The 18,701-nt window shown below is 39.8% G+C and overlaps 1 protein-coding gene across 2 annotated transcripts in view; it reads right to left on the bottom strand.

Annotated features, from left to right (window-relative positions):
• Window positions 1-757: 757 nt before the first annotated feature.
• elavl2 (ELAV like neuron-specific RNA binding protein 2) overlaps window positions 758-18,701 on the bottom strand; it is a 92,460-nt gene continuing 74,516 nt past the window's right edge. For both annotated transcript variants that reach the window (XM_063069214.1, XM_063069215.1), the window contains 3 exons: window positions 14,862-15,087; window positions 4,068-4,106; window positions 758-3,382 (listed from right to left, as the gene is read on the bottom strand). In XM_063069214.1, coding sequence (XP_062925284.1) covers window positions 3,055-3,382; window positions 4,068-4,106; window positions 14,862-15,087 — 593 coding nt within the window. In that variant the 3' untranslated portion in view covers window positions 758-3,054. The remainder of the gene's footprint in view (window positions 3,383-4,067; window positions 4,107-14,861; window positions 15,088-18,701) is intronic.

Here is an 18,701-nt window from a genome sequence, read left to right as displayed (position 1 = left end):
AGTAAATGCAAAACATTTTGCAATTACAAAGGACACTTGGTAGTTTTTCATTTGATTATCTAAAACACTGCTGCTTATGTCTCTATTCTGACCAAATCCCTTTCACCCAACTCACTAGTGCTCGTGGAACCACAGTTCACTACTATGCAAGCAGGGTTTCACTTCAACACCCACCAAAACATAGCACCTATCCATGTCTCTTAGCTCTACTGAAACCTCGATGATAATCAGTTCTGATTTTGATCCAAACTGAAATGCTTCTAGGTTGGCATCTGTAGTTCCGACGGCTAAAATTGTAAGCTCGTAAAACCACACCTCCTCTCTCAGTTTTGTTTAAAATGCACCTTAGGTACTACTTTAATAAACTCCCAATATTTCATAGGGTTGAGAAAATCATTTGGTATGCACTTAAGAGTTTAAGTTTTTGCCCTGTTAAAAGAGACTAGAGAAATACAAATTGTTTTAGTAAATCTAAGAACCTGTCAGCAATTCCAAAACAGGCTTTAAGACTTGGGCTTAAAGCACATCTCAACATTCAAGAGTTATCAGTTCAGCATATTGTATTGGTTTATAATCATTTCCACAACTAGTAGACTAGTTTAAGTGAGCAATGTAGCAATTAACCAAGGACCTTGTTCTCCTGCTTCTTGAGTATTTAGTTCTAAATGCCCTTTCCCCAATTCCTCATAGTATGAAAGCTGGGTTGAAAAACCCAGTGGTCAGGTGTATTGAACCTTAAAACAAGCTTTATTTCCCTTCAACTTTTGTTTATTGATGTACTGAACATGAAAAGGTACAAATGATCCAAACACAATATAAGGAAAGAAACATGTACAGCCTCTTAAATACTCAAAAGAACATACATTCTATTCAACCGATGTAAATTTAGTCATACTTTACAACTTCAAATAAATACAGACTTACATTTTATTAAGTGCTATGATAAACACCGTAAAGTGAAGACCAATTCACATGCTTTCCCAAATATGTTGCTGTACTTGTCTAGCTTAGTAATTCATATTTACGTTCATCTCAGGCCTCAACATTTCATATCCATTTGAAAAGTTGCACGTGGGCTCGCAACCCTTTTTTCGTGCAATGGCCTAAAGGATTAGTTCTAGATGACAGCATTGAGTGGGTTAGCATGAAAATGTGGGTGCCCACTTCCACGTGCTTCACAGTATATGTACTTCAACTAGGCTGAGAATTTATAACTACAGTATTCAAAAGCAATAGCAAAGATAAATGTACAACTATGTTATGCATAGCACATTGCTTGTTCTAAGGGGAAGAGCACATGAGCATTTCCGTTTACACAAAGCAGGACATTTAACTACAGTTATCAGTGCACCTGGTCGAGGACTGCAATTCCACAACCAATTTGTTCTTAGAAGAATAAGTTAAGCTAGATGCTTCTCTGAAAATAGAGTTTTTCAAATTTATTCCTGTTATGATAAAGAATTGCTATATCTCCCCATAGTGATTTAAGCATTAATTGCAAATTTACTTTAACATTTCAACAGGATATCTTCCTTTTTAGTATGAAAATGTAAGCATATTTGTTCAAACTGTGGCTTTACCCATTGTACCACAAATGCATATATAACAAAAGCAGTGTCACTATAGTTTTAAAGAGCTGCAACAAGACTATCTACAGACCAACAACAAACAAATCTGATGCACTGCAATTCTGGTCATTAGGACAACAAAACAAGTAAACTTCAAGTAATGTTAATGCAGTCTACAAGAAACCAAAAACATACAAAGCATTCAGGTTCTTTTAACAGCACTCGGCATGTAGTCAAAAAACAAAAAGCAGAAAAGGTCCATAACACAAGGACTTATTTACAATACACAATGCTCAGGTGCAGTCTATTATACTTCTGCATTTTCCAAATTTATTCCGATTGCTTTGAAATTTATATCGCAAAGCAACTCCAAATCATTTTTTTTCCACCCAATTCCAGCACGGACAATACAGCAGGAGAGTGTACATCACTAAACACCTTGAGCTTTAACAGAAGGGAATACTTTCAGGAAGAACACATTTCCCCCAATTTTCAATAATTGATATATTTGCATGCACTGTCTCAATGTTAAGCCTCTTTTTAATTCTTGAAATCACAATTAAATGTGAGCCGTTTTGTCACAAATATCCAGGATGATCCACTGATTATACAAACGAAACCCACAGTGCCCACTGGTTCTATATCTTGGTAATACAAAGGTCTTCAAGATAATCTCTACATTACAAGACTTCCCAATAAATGCCAGCCACTGGAAATTTCCTGGTTTTTTTAATTTTTCAAAAGCTCACTAGATGTCATATGAAGAGATTCCCAAAGTAACCAAGTCAAAATATTTGTTCCAGGTCCTGTAAAAAGTTTCTCCAAATTTCTTTTATAAAAATAGATGCTTTTTTTTAAATCCACTTCAGCAAAGAGGCTCTCTCTCTTTGGCAAGGTACTGTGTTACGAAAAAAAAAGATTTTCCAAGAACCTTACAATAAGGTATAATTGCAGCCCACCCTTTCCCAATCCAAAATCTTATCAAAATAAAACTTTACTTAACATGTAAATAAAGAAAACAAAATGTAAACCAACATTTTGAAACTGATCACTTAAATGCAATGAATTTAAAGGCAAATCAAATACTTGACCAAAATATATTTTCTTTTAAAAAAGGAAAAAGAAACAAAGCCTCACAAATTCACTTTATGTTCTGTTTCAAGGCAGTTGTGTAAAAATCTAGGAGTCTTTCTTCCTTCAGCTGAAACAGTTTCTTTTTAAAAGGTCCACCTCCTTCAAAGGAGGCACTAGAATGTTTTGTGACAGGTAAGAAAAAAACCTGCACTTCTCGTCTTATTTTCAAAACATAAAAGCTATGAAAGAAGATTTAATGCAAAGTTACCAGCAATATAAAACCCTCTCATTCTTAGGATGCTAAATAGTCAATCTTCTCTCTTAACACTGACTTACAAAGTCTTTGCACTAGTATATAAAGTTTTGCTTTAACATGTCTTTTTGAATAGCTATATAACAGTTATGTTACATATTAGGCTTTGTGCGTTTTGTTGGTTTTGAAGGAGACCTGCAGTACTCTGTCCCCTAGACGGTATCCATTTAAGCTGGCTATTGCCATGGCTGCTTCATCATAGTTGGTCATAGTCACAAATCCAAAGCCTTTGCACTTGTTTGTGTTAAAGTCACGGATGACTTTCACATTGGTCACTGCACCAAATGGTCCAAACATTTGCCAAAGAATACTCTCATCTGCATCAGGTGCTAAATTGTAAACAAAGATACACCAGCCTGTTCCAGCATGCCCAGGAATATTGATGCCTGCCAAACTGGTCATTCCATCAATGGTCATTGGTGAAAACCTGCCAAAAGTAAGAAGCTACAATAGATCCGCATCCATGACTATAAAGTGTACATTAAAGCAAACTAATATGAACACTTTATATTGGAATTCAAAAAAATTTTGCATAGCATTTAATACAAAATATTTACATTGTAATCATTCATACACAGCAGACACATTATATTGTTAGTTCTGCAAAAGTCTAATTTACTTAATGAGACAATACTAGCCAGTCTACATTTTTAGAAAAATTAAGGAGACAGAGAATCATCAAGACCATTGTCCAAACATTAACCCCTCCCCAATCACAGTAATTGGAGAACAAACAATTAACATTCAAACAAATGAAATTTGAGATTAGAAAACAAATGTAAAATGTGTATTGAACACAAAGTGCTAGAGTCGTAATGAAATGATTTGCTCATTTGGGTACTTTTAAAATTGTGAATTAACAAACCATTTTATACAACAGTACGGAATAAAATGACTCACACTTAAGAATTCAAATTAGCTTGTAGCATTATTCCCAAAATAGGAATGACATCTTTAAAATTCAGCATTCTGCTTCTAGCTTTAATAATTTAACTTAATCAATTCAAACTGGTGCCACCTCTTCCTTCTCAGATATGCCATACTTTCAAGATAATGGATTATTTCAACATATCTAAAGGAAAAATGCTAAAGATCAAGGTAGAGACAATTACCTCTTGACACCATAAGCCATATTTAGGAGATTGTCCAACCTGCAAAACAAACATTGGGCAATTCAATATACAAGATACACACAAAAGAACTATTGCAGAAAGCAATATCTTAAAAGTGTCCAATAATCAAACCATAGTATACCAGATTCCAGTTAATTGGGCTATCTTTTAAACTGGGCAGCCACTTAACTTGGGACTACTATTAAACAAAAATCAATTGATCAAATAGACAGGACTCCCTTTGTTTATTTGGGACAGTATGCTGTTTAATTGGGGCAAGAGACTGTTGCCAACAGTTTCTAACTAGCAGCAGTCACGTGCACTTAGAGGTGGCTGTTAGACACTACACCCTGCTTAGAGCTTGGTGTCATTCGCATGTGATGGTGTTCAAAAAACAATGATTTTTGTCACTGACAGTTGGTGAGAAATAAGCAGCAAGACAATTCAAAACTTTTGTTCACTGTGGTTTCAAGCATCCAGGCCTGGAGATGCCAGAAACAACGAGGAGTGAAAATGAAACAATTTCACTACTTCAGCAAGTTAGGAACTATGAGGAATTTGAAAGTATGCTTGTGTTATGTTATTTATTGGACAGACCAACCAAATTAAAAAGCAGGGGTTTTTGACACTACTCCTTGCAGGAAGGCAGGAGGTGTCTGCACTGATTTTGTTTATTTAGTCAATCAAAGGAACATGACAGCATACACTGGATGAATTCCTCCACCAACTATTAAGAACTAATAGTTTTATAGTACTGTAGTAGCATTGGTAGTGTTCCAACTTGTTCTGCATTTCATTTAAATACATTATTTAGTTCTCAGTTAAATGTAGTTTGTCTTTTTTTAAACTATTTCCATGAAACTTCGGCTAACTGGAGCAGCCGCTTAATTGGGCCAATATGTACTGGTCTCAATGTGTCCCAATTAACCAATATCCACTATATTGTGCTACAGCCATTACTGAAATGACAGAACAGGCTACGGATCAGTCTTTGAAATAATTCAGCAAGCTATAAATATCTTTGTAGGGAAAGGGAAAAAAAAAATCACAGGGCAATATAATAATCAGTGCTCAATGCTCATCAGCAGGATTGACTCTGCAATAACGGCTTCGGCTACAGCCAGCACGTGACTAGATGTGCAATGGAGTGGTCACTGCATATGCCTGTACATGACACACAACTTCCACTTTACCAAACAAATGTTACATTTAACATGGAATAGGTCATTCAATTTGATCCACCCCAACATAAATATTACTTCACCAGAACAGACAGATAGCACTCAGTGCAGTTACAACTACCAAAAAATTATTAATAAAAAGTATGGTAAATAATAAACTGGAAGACATATATCATAATATGCTTCATTTCCATTGGGACTGCAAGGACAGTATTAATGTACAAAGTACCACAGTACAGATTATGGCACTGCCAGTAACCGGTAAGATTACATCTGTCACTGTCACTCTGGTGGCTGGCTGCAAGTGGGTACATTGACATTGAAAAGGAGCCTGGACAGGTACATGGATAGGAAAGATTTAGAGGGATACAGGTCAAATGGGACTAGCAAAGAGGAATCTTGGTCAGCATGAATCAGTTGGACTGAGCAGCCTGTTTCCGTGCTGCATGGTTTCAATTTAACCTTTCAAATTTTCCTTAATCTGAACAAAAGGGCCAGATTTTGTGGTCAATGGCAGCGTCTGCTGCTTACCTCACCGGAAGGTCTTTTGCACAAAGACGGTAATCTACTGCATGGATTACCCTCACCTGTTTGATGTCAACACTGGACACCAAACAATTCACAACAAGATAGCAGTTGAGTAACTAAATGAATTATTGAGAGCAACATACATCAAAGTTGCTGGTGAACGCAGCAGGCCAAGCAGCATCTATAGGAAGAGGCGCAGTCGACGTTTCAGGCCGAGACCCTTCGTCAGGACTAACTGAAGGAAGAGTGAGTAAGGGATTTGAAAGTTCGAGGGGGAGGGGGAGATCCAAAATGATAGGAGAAGACAGGAGGGGGAGGGATAGAGCCAAGAGCTGGACAGGTGATAGGCACAAGGGATACGAGAGGATCATGGGACAGGAGGTCTGGGAAGAAAGACGGGGGGGGGGGGGGTGACCCAGAGGATGGGCAAGAGGTATATTCAGAGGGACAGAGGGAGAAAAAGGAGAGTGAGAGAAAGAATGTGTGTATAAAAATAAGTAACAGATGGGGTACGAGGGGGAGGTGGGGCCTTAGCGGAAGTTAGAGAAGTCGATGTTCATGCCATCGGGTTGGAGGCTACCCAGACGGAATTCAAGGTGTTGTTCCTCCAACCTGAGTGTGGCTTCATCTTTACAGTAGAGGAGGCCGTGGATAGACATGTCAGAATGGGAATGGGATGTGGAATTAAAATGTGTGGCCACTGGGAGATCCTGCTTTCTCTGGCGGACAGAGCGTAGATGTTCAGCAAAGTGGTCTCCCAGTCCGCGTCGGGTCTCACCAATATATAAAAGGCCACATCGGGAGCACCGGACGCAGTATATCACCCCAGTCGACTCACAGGTGAAGTGATGCCTCACCTGGAAGGACTGTTTGGGGCCCTGAATGGTGGTAAGGGAGGAAGTGTAAGGGCATGTGTAGCACTTGTTCCGCTTACACAGATAAGTGCCAGGAGGGAGATCAGTGGGGAGGGATGGGGGGGAACAAATGGACAAGGGAGTTGTGTAGGGAGCGATCCCTGCGGAATGCGGGGGGGGGGAAGGGAAAGATGTGCTTAGTGGTGGGATCACGTTGGAGGTGGCGGAAGTTACGGAGAATAATATGTTGGACCCGGAGGCTGGTGGGGTGGTAGGTGAGGACCAGGGGAACCCTATTCCTAGTGGGGTGGTGGGAGGATGGAGTGAGAGCAGATGTACGTGAAATGGGGGAGATGCGTTTAAGAGCAGAGTTGATAGTGGAGGAAGGGAAGCCCCTTTCTTTAAAAAATGAAGACATCTCCCTCGTCCTAGAAAGAAAAGCCTCATCCTGAGAGCAGATGCGGCGGAGACGGAGGAATTGCGAGAAGGGGATGGCGTTTTTGCAAGAGACAGGGTGAGAAGAGGAATAGTCCAGATAGCTGTGAGAGTCAGTAGGCTTATAGTAGACATCAGTGGATAAGCTGTCTCCAGAGACAGAAAGATCTAGAAAGGGGAGGAAGGTGTCAGAAATGGACCAGGTAAACTTGAGGGCAGGGTGAAAGTTGGAGGCAAAGTTAATAAAGTCAACGAGTTCTGCATGCGTGCAGGAAGCAGCGCCAATGCAGTCGTCGATTTAGCGAAGGAAAAGTGGGGGACAGATACCAGAATAGGCACGGAACATAGATTGTTCCACAAACCCAACAAAAAGGCAGGCATAGCTAGGACCCATACGGGTGCCCATAGCTACACCTTTAGTTTGGAGGAAATGGGAGGAGCAAAAGGAGAAATTATTAAGAGTAAGGACTAATTCCGCTAGACGGAGCAGAGTGGTGGTAGAGGGGAACTGATTAGGTCTGGAATCCAAAAAGAAGCGTAGAGCTTTGAGAGACCTGGATTACCAATCTGGAGATCAGAATTCAAATCCCAGCTGCGAAAATTGAGAAGTGTATTAATTTATGGTGGTGGTCATTAGCAATGACCAAAAAATACAACCTTATCATTACTTCAGACCCAAATTCTTCATTCCTTACTCAGTACCATCGGCGACTTCAGACCACTGAAGTGTTAGACTTTGAAATGGCAAAGAGGCCACTCAAATAAGTCATAGCTCCAAACTAAGAAAACCATACTGACAAGCAGACACTGAGCTCAGCAAAGTAGCTCCCAGCCCAAGCAACCTTGGAAAATTCTCCTTTCAAATATCTGGAGACCAGATTACTCAAATAGGTGAGTTTATCAACAGACTGATTGGTCCCCACAGGGACAAAGTCCAAAATCCTCTGTCACAATACCAGCATGGGATTTTTGGAGGGGGCGGGGGGGGGGTCAATGAATCAGCGGTCTGCTTCTCCCATGTACTCTAGCAGGATGGACTCTCAAAAGTCCTAACTGACCCCAAATCCTATTTGCACTGAAGGTCACAGCAAGGTCCAGGCCTCAAACTGCAGTGTCACCTGCTTACAAGCCACCAGGAGAAAGATGAGCTGCATTGTGATCCACTGCAGATTTCTGCAGCATTCATGCCTCAGGTCTGAACTATTTGCGTGGCTGTAACTTACTGATATCTTTGTGTTTGCCACCTTGTACGTGCTATATGTGCTTTGTGTTGTCTGAGACTGTTGCTACTGTGTTTTGCTCTTTGGCACGGAGCACACTGTCTCAGTTGGCTGTATTCATGTAAGGTGAATGACAAATTGAAGTTAAATTGAATTGGATATGCCTGGCCTGCTGAGTCCCTCTAGCATTTTATGTGCATTGCTCACATTTCCAGCATCTGCAGATTTTTTGTTTTTGAATTGAATTAAATAAAGTTAACACAAATAGGCGGTGCAAAGAACATTCCCACCACCTGTGTTAGCTGGATCCATCATGTGAACGCAAAAGATGAATTCCCATCTTCAGCAAAGGTGTCAGGTGGATGATCAATTGTAACTTCCAGATACTCTTCACCGCAGTAGCTAATCTTCAGTGAATTTGATTTGAGTTTGCGAGACTGAAAACATGCACCACCATACTTTCAGGCAAGCTGTCCCTATATAATTACAAAACTGACAAAATACCCAACATGAAAAATTGCCCAGGTGTGCCCTGTTAACAAAAATTGGCTATTTATTAGCCCACCATCTTCAAATGCATCATATGGCTTTCTTTCTATCTCAAGGTCTGAAAAAGGAGATGTGTGCTGATAATTGCATGATGGCCAATTTCCATTTGCAAATTCAGAAAATTTAGCAAATACCTGCAGCACTGCTTGCAACACACAGACAGTCCTTAAGCATGGGTTGATAGCTGGCAATGAACTTTCATACCTCTAAAAATGCCAACTGTGATCATGGCTAATATAGTGTAATGAGTCAACATTACCAAAGTCCCCCACTGACATTTTGGGATTTAGCACTGACCAGCAAGTCATCGCCTAGATATCCTGCAAGAAATGACTTGCCTCATGACATCCTAAAGCACCTGCAATCTCTGCATAGCTACAGTAGTATGAGTTAATGTTCACTACTTGTATATCTGATGGCAGATGAAATAAAACAGCAACACACAAAATGTTGGAGGAACACAGCAGCATCAGTGAAAATGAATAAACAGCTGCTGTTTTGGGCTGAGATTCTTCATCAGGAAAAGGGGGAAAATGCCAGAATAAAAAGGTGGGAGGGGAAGGAAGACAAGCTAGAAGGTGAAAGGTAAAGACAGGTGCATAGGAAAGGTAAAGCACTGAAGAAAGGAGAATCTGATGGGGTGGGGAGGAGAGTGGAGCGAAGCACGGAAAGAAAGGAATGGTGGAAGGGCACCGGGGGAGATGATAGGCAGGTGAGGAGAAAGGTGGTATGAGGGGAGCCAGAGTGGGAATAGACGAGGAGGGATAGGGTGGTGGACATTACCAGAAGTTGGGAAAGTCAAAGCTACCTGACATGCTGGGTTCCTCCAGGAGGAGGTGATAGGTAAGTGAGGAATAGTAGTAAGAGGCCAGAGAAGGGGATAGAAGAGGAATGGAGGTGGAGATAGAAGAGGCAAAGATTACCAGGAGGAATCGATGTACATGCCATCACACTAGGGGCTACCTAGATGGAATATATGGCATTGCTTCTCCATCTTGAGAGTTGCCCAGGTTTTGAAGCTTGTTGATTAGAACTGAGAGCACTATTGTGTTGAAGGCTGAGCAGTAATCACGTGCAGAACTAGACACCAGAATTAGAATCTTATTTATTAAATAGTAAGGAACAACAAATAATGACAGGATTCTTGGAAAGTTGGCATACTAATTACTGCATTTTTTTTTAAATTGAAATTATGGATACAGCTAGTCCTCCTTCTCCTGCCCCCACCTCTGCATTATGGCATCTTCACTCTTCCTTTCCAGTCCTGAAGAATGGTCTCGGGCCAAAACACTGGCAGCTTAATTTACTTAGTTTACCTGGATGTCTAATCTGCTGAGTTCCTCCAGCATTTTGTGTGTTGTGCTTTGTATTTCCAGTATCAGCAGAACCCCTCACGTTTACGATAAATAAATAAATATTGAGAATGTGAGTTGTATAGTTCTTGAAAGGTTGTGGGAACAGTTCAGAGCAACACTCACAACACGCTGGAGGAACTCAGCAGGTCGGGCAGCATCCGTGGAAATGATCAGTCAACGTTTTAGGCCTGAACCCTTCATTGTGAGTGTAAGCTATATGCTGTTTATAAATTTGAGTGTCATAGATGGGGTAGACAGCCAGAATTTATTTATTACCTAACTAACACAAAATACTCTGCAGATGCTGGGGTCAAAGCAACACGCACAACACGCTGGAGGAACTCAGCAGGTCGGGCAGCATCCATGGAAATAAAGTCAACGCTTCGGGCCGGAACCTTTCATCAGGGCTGAAGAGGGAAGGGGCAGAGGCCCTATAAAAAAGTTGGGAAATCTGATGACAGAGGGAAAGCAGTTCCTTAACTGTTAAGAGCGCACCTTTAGATTCCCTTTACATCCACCCTGACTGTAGTAATGAGAAGGCATATCCCGGATGGTGAGAGTCCTTAATGAAGGATAAGGCATTACCTTTTGAAAATGTTCTTGATGGTGGAGAAGCTGGTACCCATGAAGCTAGCTGAGTCTATAACCCTCTGCAGCTTTTTTTCTTATCCTGTGCATTGCATCACCGCCTGATATGGAGGCTGCAATCAGAATGCTCTCCATCGTACATCCATAAAACTTTGAGATAGCTTTTGGTGACATACAAAATTCTTCAAACTCCTAATGTAGTACAGCTGCTGACGTGCCTTCATGACTGCATCAATACTGGGCCCAGGATATATCCTCTGAGAGGCTGATGCCCCGTAACTTGAAGTATTCACCTCTTCTACTGGTGACCACTCAGAATTAGTATTACAGTGTAAATATAACCAATTACTGAAGTGGAGGAATGGAAGTTTTTTACAGAAAGTTAATACTGAGAGAGGCACAAAGTTAGTGGGGATTCTTCGATTCCATCCAAGGTATTAATGGCGGGAGAATGAACCCCAATTAATGAGCTTTCAAGAACAAATATCAGCACTGGATTAGCATGATAAAAGCATCCAAAGAACATGATTCAGCAATATCATATTTAGAAGAATTCCAAAAAAGACCAAGAAAACTGAATGGAAGTTTAACTTTAGTTGGCTGAGAAGGCTTGAAGCCAACCACAGGAAACGTTTTTAATGTAAGATTACTCCGATATTTCAGACAGCTTCACAAGGTAGAAGGGACATCCAAGTCTAGGCCATCTAATAATGACTGGAGCTAACCAGTAAAATAAGGTTATCTATCGCACATTAGACTCAACTACTTAACCAGTTTGATGAATTTTTCTGAACAGAAGGTTGTGAGATTAGCGCAAGAGGTCCTTTTGATGAAGTATCATTTTATAAACTTACTTTTAAAATTTAAATTAGAAGTATAAAATTAACCAAGCGATAGGAACTGTCGATCGGACAATCTCCCCAGAAACAGTAGACCCACTAGAAATTACACAGGTCAAAGAACAAATATTCTGTATTAGTACCACTAGTCCAACCAGGACTTGGTGAATAAGTAGATAGCAAGAAATTCAAATGAAGTAAACAAAATTAATAGACAAACAATTAGGCATATATTTACCTGAAATTATTTTTTTTTTTAAATACTGCTGCCTATCATGTTCTAATATATACTGTTAAAACAGTGGGTGGAAACATACATATTCACTGATCAAATGTGAATGTCACTGACATCCGTTGTCCAGTCCTAGTCTCCCTTACAGAGGCAGTTAAGGATCAACAGCAATGCCAAATCAGACATTAAAAATATGGTAAATCCTCTTCCCTGAATGAACCAAATAAAGTGTGTGCATAATATATATATAGCAATCCAGTACAGTTTGTTCTTGCTGCTATTTAGCTGAAGTTATCGTACTTGTCACAATGAAGTTGAAATATAATGTTCTAAAGATATTAGATAAATACTTCAAGGGAAAAATAACTTGAGATCATGGAGCAAGAAAAACTAATGTGACAACACTATCCAAAGCCAGCAGTAGGCTAAATCATTATATATTTAAGGTGCTCCACTTTCTCAATGGTATTCAGAACTAAACTGGATAAAACACAATCACAAAGGCTCTGCTTCATCTGTTTTTGAAGGGATGCTAACATTACACAGTGCCATAGGCCTTTGGAAAGAGTGTTACAGCCACATGTCGGAAAGCCAGTCAGTCAGTGGGTGCCATCCCAAATCCAGGGTTGGCGGCTATGCACTTCCATCTTCTTCGATCTTGCACTCTTTTTCTGGCCTCAGCATAACTCAACCCAGTCCATTGCCTCTCATTATTGTACCAAGTGGTTCACTGCCTTCCTCTTTCCTTCTATAATCCCTTCCGATATCAATTTCTGCAGTCCACCACCTCTTAACAAGCACCCGGCATATTCCAGCTTCCTTTACTGCACATTCTTCAGCAACTCCTTTTCTCTCCTCACTCTCTTCAACACTTCCGTATTGATGACCTTCATCACCCATCTAATTTTCTGCATTCTCCTTAAACACCACTTTTCAAATGCCTCCAGTCCTCGTTGCGCTTCCTTGCACAAGGTCCACGATTCAACTCCATACAACAGACTGCTCCAGACGTAGCATTTCCTAATTCTACAACACAGCGCAAAGTCCAACCTCTTGCCACACAGCACATCACTCAGGCTCCAGAACATTGAAAGCCATACAAAATGGCAATAGTCCCATTCTGGAGAATTCTTGACTATTGAGATTCATTAATTCCATTTTCAGCCAGAAAATTTAAAGCAGGTATGCACTTAAAATAAGACATGCTGAGTAGTTTCATATTCTTAAATTTCCAGTTAAGGATTGACACAGACTCTGCCGCCCAAGACCACCAAATCCTATCACTCAGACTTTGACAATTCCATGAGCAACCTTCAGAAATACAAATGTAGGCCAACATGAAACACAACTCTGTCAATACAAATACTGCATACAGAAAGAATGGATCCAGCTTGCATCAACTGATAAACAGAATCTCAGATTGTACTACAACTTATAAATTGATCATGTGGCTATTTACAATTTCAGATAACAGATCAAATTGGATTAAGCCTGAACCTATACAATTCTACTTATTTCCTAGATTATCTCCAGTAATGAATAATCTGCAAAAGTAATTGCAGAATGATTAACCTCAAAGTGACATTGCTAACAGGAAAGATGTGGTTAAATCAAAATATGCAACCACTGAGTTCATGAAAAGCACACATATAAAACCACTGAATTACTTTTTCGTCCCATTTTCTTTGCCACTTCCCGTCACTCACCTTCAAATACATTAGGAGTTTAAAAACATACCAGCACCTTGGCTGAAAGATAAACTGCCCAAAAAAATTCACTGGAAGTACTGCTATCCCCTTTGGTTTCTGCTTTCTAACTCTTTGACCAGGTGCTCATCCAGACTCGCTATCACAGCTACGTGTTCCATCAGATCCCTACTTCTTCAGCCCTTTACCTCTTCTACCTATCACCTCCCAGTTTCTCACTTCATTCTTCCCCCTCCCATTTTCATTTTTCAGTTGCCAGCTTGTACCTCTTCTCCCACAGCCCCCCACCTTATTCTGACTTCTTCCCTCTTCCTCGCCAAGCCTGATGGAAGGTCTCTGCCTGAAACATTGATGTTTATTACTCTGTAGATACTGTCTGACCTGCTGAGTTCCTCCAGCATTTTGCATGTGTTGCTCTGGATTTCTGGCATCTACAGAATCTCTTGTGCTTACGCTCTACCATTATCTGTTTGGAATCATTTCTGTTGAGAGCCATTTTGCAGAATTAAAGGCAAGTTTGAAAACTAACCTCCAAGCCATTTGTATTTGCTTTCTAACGCATTAGATCACAAGAGGTGTACTAAGAAAACAACTGTGCATGAGCTAAACAAGATCTATACCTCTTGGGAAATCAGTTGCCTTTAATCAATTGATTCTGATTAAACAAGGTACTAAAGGTCAAAAAGCAGAGCTCACTGCTGTCAGCTTACTAAACCTTCAAAGTATGTAAGATATTCCAGAAATCCATTGGTTAAGTTCTATTTAACAACAAATTAGTCCAGAATTAATCAAATGATTGCTGTTGATATGTAGAAATATAGAAGTCAAACATAATTCAAGAACTATGACCATAGCTTGGGTCATCAAGTTTAGTGTGTGTCAACATGACAAGCTACTTACATCAATAGATATCGGTGTGAACTGCAGACAAAAGGTTGTTATGATACATTTTAGACTGTAGGGAAAAACTCACATAATCCACAGCAAAACATAGAAATTGCATTGGTGGAATTATGTTTTATATGAAGCTAAACACCACAAATACTGCAAACTAAATTTAAAAAAATACAACAGAAGCCAAATGTTCATTTTTAAACTGGCATTGCCCAGAGTTGCAACGTGAAAATCACTGATTCTGCACATTGCTAAATATCCAGGTCAAACTTCAGTATAATCAAAAAAAAATTAAGCTGCCATGTATACCCAATTCAGCATCCAGGTAACATCAAAGAAGCATTTACTCCCAATAAGGGTTAAAATATCCCCATTAAATTGTAATAATGCTTCGTATGTCATTTATTTCATACCTTAACCTTTGCGCCTGATGATGGAGAGGCCCTGGATATCGTCTGTTTGGAGATTGGTACAGCTGAGAGAGGATTGCCTGGTTGGTTTTCTGACTTGGATTATTGGCAAATTTGACTGTGATTGGCTCTGTGGCATTCGGGGGCTTCTGCCCATTTAACCCTTTGATTGCTTCCTCTGCTTCCACCCTTTTGTCAAACCGAATGAAGCCAACGCCCCTGGACACACCTTAAAAACAAAATTCAGGCTCAGTTACAGAATTGACATTTGATTCATTCCTTAATTGTCCATTATAGCTCAGTAAAGTGAACACTTGGAACAAACTGCTGTAATTTTCTTTAAAGTGCACTGAAAGCTTAAGATCAAACAAACATTGGAAGCGATTAGAAATGATAAATAGAAAAGAGAAATCGAAAGAGTTAGGTATTCACAAGTCCTGATGAAGGATTTCGGTCTGAAACACTGACTGTTCATATCCCTCCTTGGATGCTGTTTGAACTGCTGAGTTCTTCCAGAATGTGTGTGTTGCTACATATTTATTCAGCTATAGTTCATCTGCTTGTTCAGCATAGAAGGGTGTAGTTTCACAAGAACATTACAATTTTTGCTGAAGCTCCAATTTTAGTGATTAAGCTTTTCCAACATCTAAGCAGACTGCTTCACTTTTATTACAAGTTATTCACAAGATGGCATTATGTATTGTGATCTACTTAACAATTAGCTCTTAAAATCAGATCAACCTGTTCGCTATCATAATATACTGGTGCAGGACTTGGATAGTATACAAAAATCTCATAACACCTCTTATCTCCCTGACTTGCCCTCACAATCAAAGGACTTACATAAATAACAACGCATATATTTCAGAACACTTGGGGCCCGGGTACCGGATGAACCCTGACCGACAAATTCACAATTTGAGTTTGAACAAAGCAAAATAGCTTTGGATACAAGGTTTTAAATCCAAGTTTTGACATCAACTCACGTCACTGTCTGACTCTTTCAGACAAGCCCTGAATGTTTTCAATCATTATAGAATTGGATGGTGCACTAGAAAAAAATGATTTTGGTGACCTTTGCAGATTGATACCTCATAGGACTACTCTGCCATTCTTGAAGGTAATGACAGCAAACACACATGGCTTTGAGAAAAATGAACTGTTAAGTGTGAAATTGACTGTTCCTTGCATGAATATCCAGAAAACACCAAGTAGTGTATGCATGATGGTATGTATTCTGAAGGACTGCAATAGGCTTCTTAGTGTGACAGTGGGCATTACACAGCTCATGGTTTAGTTTGAGTATCCAAATAATTCACAAAATGACTTGCTGGGAAAAAAAGTTAGAGTTTAAAAATTATTTTGAGATGTAAAATAACAATGTACTTTTGAAATACCGAAAAGAATTTGTAGTAAACTTTCTAAAAATACGGGGACTTCCAATAGCGCTCATGGAGTGAAGTCGCGTTCTTGACTCGCTCCATTACCTCTGAGTTTTTCTTCTTATGATCAGCTATATTTTAATTAACCATTAAGGTAAACTTTCTAAAAATACAAGCCCACATTATTGGTAGCTTGATATCAACAGCAGTGTGCAGTATATGTGCACAATGCATAGTGACAATAGAGTGCATGCCAACAAGCTCCAGAACCAAATTTACTTTAATACAGGTATTAAAGATTCTACAAAGGCCTTCCTTGCATATCTTCATTTTCAAATCTTATACATTTTTATAGTATAATGTAGCCTGAAGAGCACCCACCTTCAGTTCTATATTCTTATTATTCCATGGAAACAGAATTAAAGTACAAAGCTCAAGATATCAAAATACCCACAAATTATTCAGATGCATAATGATTAGCTAAAACTGAAGTTAGAAGAGATTAATGTCTGAAGAAAAAAAGTAGACACTGTAATTGAAGTAGGTGCTTAGTTATTCCTTACACTTGCAGAATATCTTTCAAATTGATACTGATTTTGGACTTGTATCAAGTTTTATGACACTCATTTACATAAAAAAATATTAAACTGTTTAAGATAAACCTTTTTGCAGTGCACCATAACTCAATACAATCATTGATGCTACTTACGAGCAGATTACCAGCAAGGAGCAATTTTCAAACTGCCTGGGCTGTGATTAATTTGGGATTCAATTCACTTTTTATTGCTTATGAACACAAACATTAACAAAGGGTCTTGGTCCAAAGCGTTGACTGTTTATTCTTTTCCGTAGATGCTGCCTGACCTGCTGAGTTCCTCCAGCATTCTGTGTGTTGCTGCAGATTTCCAGCACATGTAGATTCTCTCGTGTTTGAGAGATAATCTGAATTCTCCCCTCAGACTTGAAGGTATCACTGGTGCCAAATCTTAGCCAACAGCAATGTGGAGATTCTTTCAGAAGGTCTGCAGCACCTCAACATCATCAAAACCTCAACAGCAATTAGCATGGGAATGAATATTAGCTTCCCAGACCCACCCCCACCCCAAAAACAAACAAAAGAAAAACCGGTATGTGCCTTCAGCTGCCAAGGCTCCGACATCAGAATTTCCACAAGTGTAATTTTCTTCTTTACAATTCTAAAAACTCCCTGGTAAAGTTCTGGCCACCTACTCTAATCTGTCCTTGTGGTTTTGAATACATCTGCATCATGGATATTTAAATCAGAAGTCTCTCAAAATGAAGTATTGCTTCGATGATACTGCGTCAGTACAACGTATAGCAATACAAGTACTAGTACCCATTGTTCTAGAGCAGCATGTGAAATTTTTTGAAAACTGAATGGTGTTGGTCTGAAAAACAATGCATGAAACACTCAGCAGGGCAAGCAGTATGTGTGGAAAGAAAGAGTTAACACCAAGTCAAAAATCCATGGTCAGAACTGGAGATAGTTTTAAAAAGTATACTAATAACCTGCTTTGTAACCATTATATTTGTGGCTAATCTAGCTGAGCTTCTGACTTGAGAGACATGGAGTTACAAGCCAACCCTCAAACTCTTAATAAGTAAAGACACTGGGGTGCCTTCCTTGCGATTCCATCTATGTGCTGCGTCTGAGACAGTTCACTGAACATCCAGGGTAGGTTGTTAGATTATCTACTTAGTGACAGTCACTTTCATGACACTAATATTAGGTATCAATGCTGAATGCTTCCTTATTACTATTTGCTGTAGCTTTGGGCAGCTCCATAAGGAGTTGAGAACTAGTGGGTGCGGTCAGATAAAGGTAGCAGGGTGGAACAGGTTATATAGAACAAAAAAAAAATTCTCTGAAAGAGTGAGGCCAAAATGGTAGAGGTCATCGTATCACTAGGTTAATGACAGCAGTTAACAGTTCAGACAGCGATGCAGGTGGACGCTTCCCTGATGTCATGGATTCTTAGATTACCTGACTGGCAAACCACAGTACGTGTGCTTACAACACTGAGTCCGACAGAGTGATCAGCAGCACTGGGGCTCCACAGGGGACTGTCTTGTCTCCCTTTCTCTTCACCATTTACACCTCAGACTTCAACTACTGCAGAGTCTTGTCATCTTCAGAAGTTTGCAGATGACTCTGCCATCGTTGGATGCATCAGCAAGGGAGATGAGGCTGAGTACAGGGCTACGGTAGGAAACTTTGTCACATGGTGTGAGAATTATCTGCAGCTTAATGTGAAAAAGACTAAGGAGCTGGTGGTAGACCAGAGGAGAGCTAAGGTACCAGTGACCCCTGTTTCCATCCAGGGGGTCAGTGTGGACATGGTGGAGGATTACAAATACCTGGGGATACGAATTGACAATAAACTGGACTGGTCAAAGAACACTGAGGCTGTCTACAAGAAGGATCAGAGCCGTCTCTATT

Source organism: Mobula hypostoma, chromosome 16 (assembly GCF_963921235.1).
Source record: "Mobula hypostoma chromosome 16, sMobHyp1.1, whole genome shotgun sequence".
Classification (NCBI taxonomy): Eukaryota; Metazoa; Chordata; class Chondrichthyes; order Myliobatiformes; family Myliobatidae; genus Mobula; species Mobula hypostoma.
The sequence above is the reverse complement of the archived record's forward strand: the minus strand, read 5'-3'. Positions and strand labels throughout refer to the sequence as shown.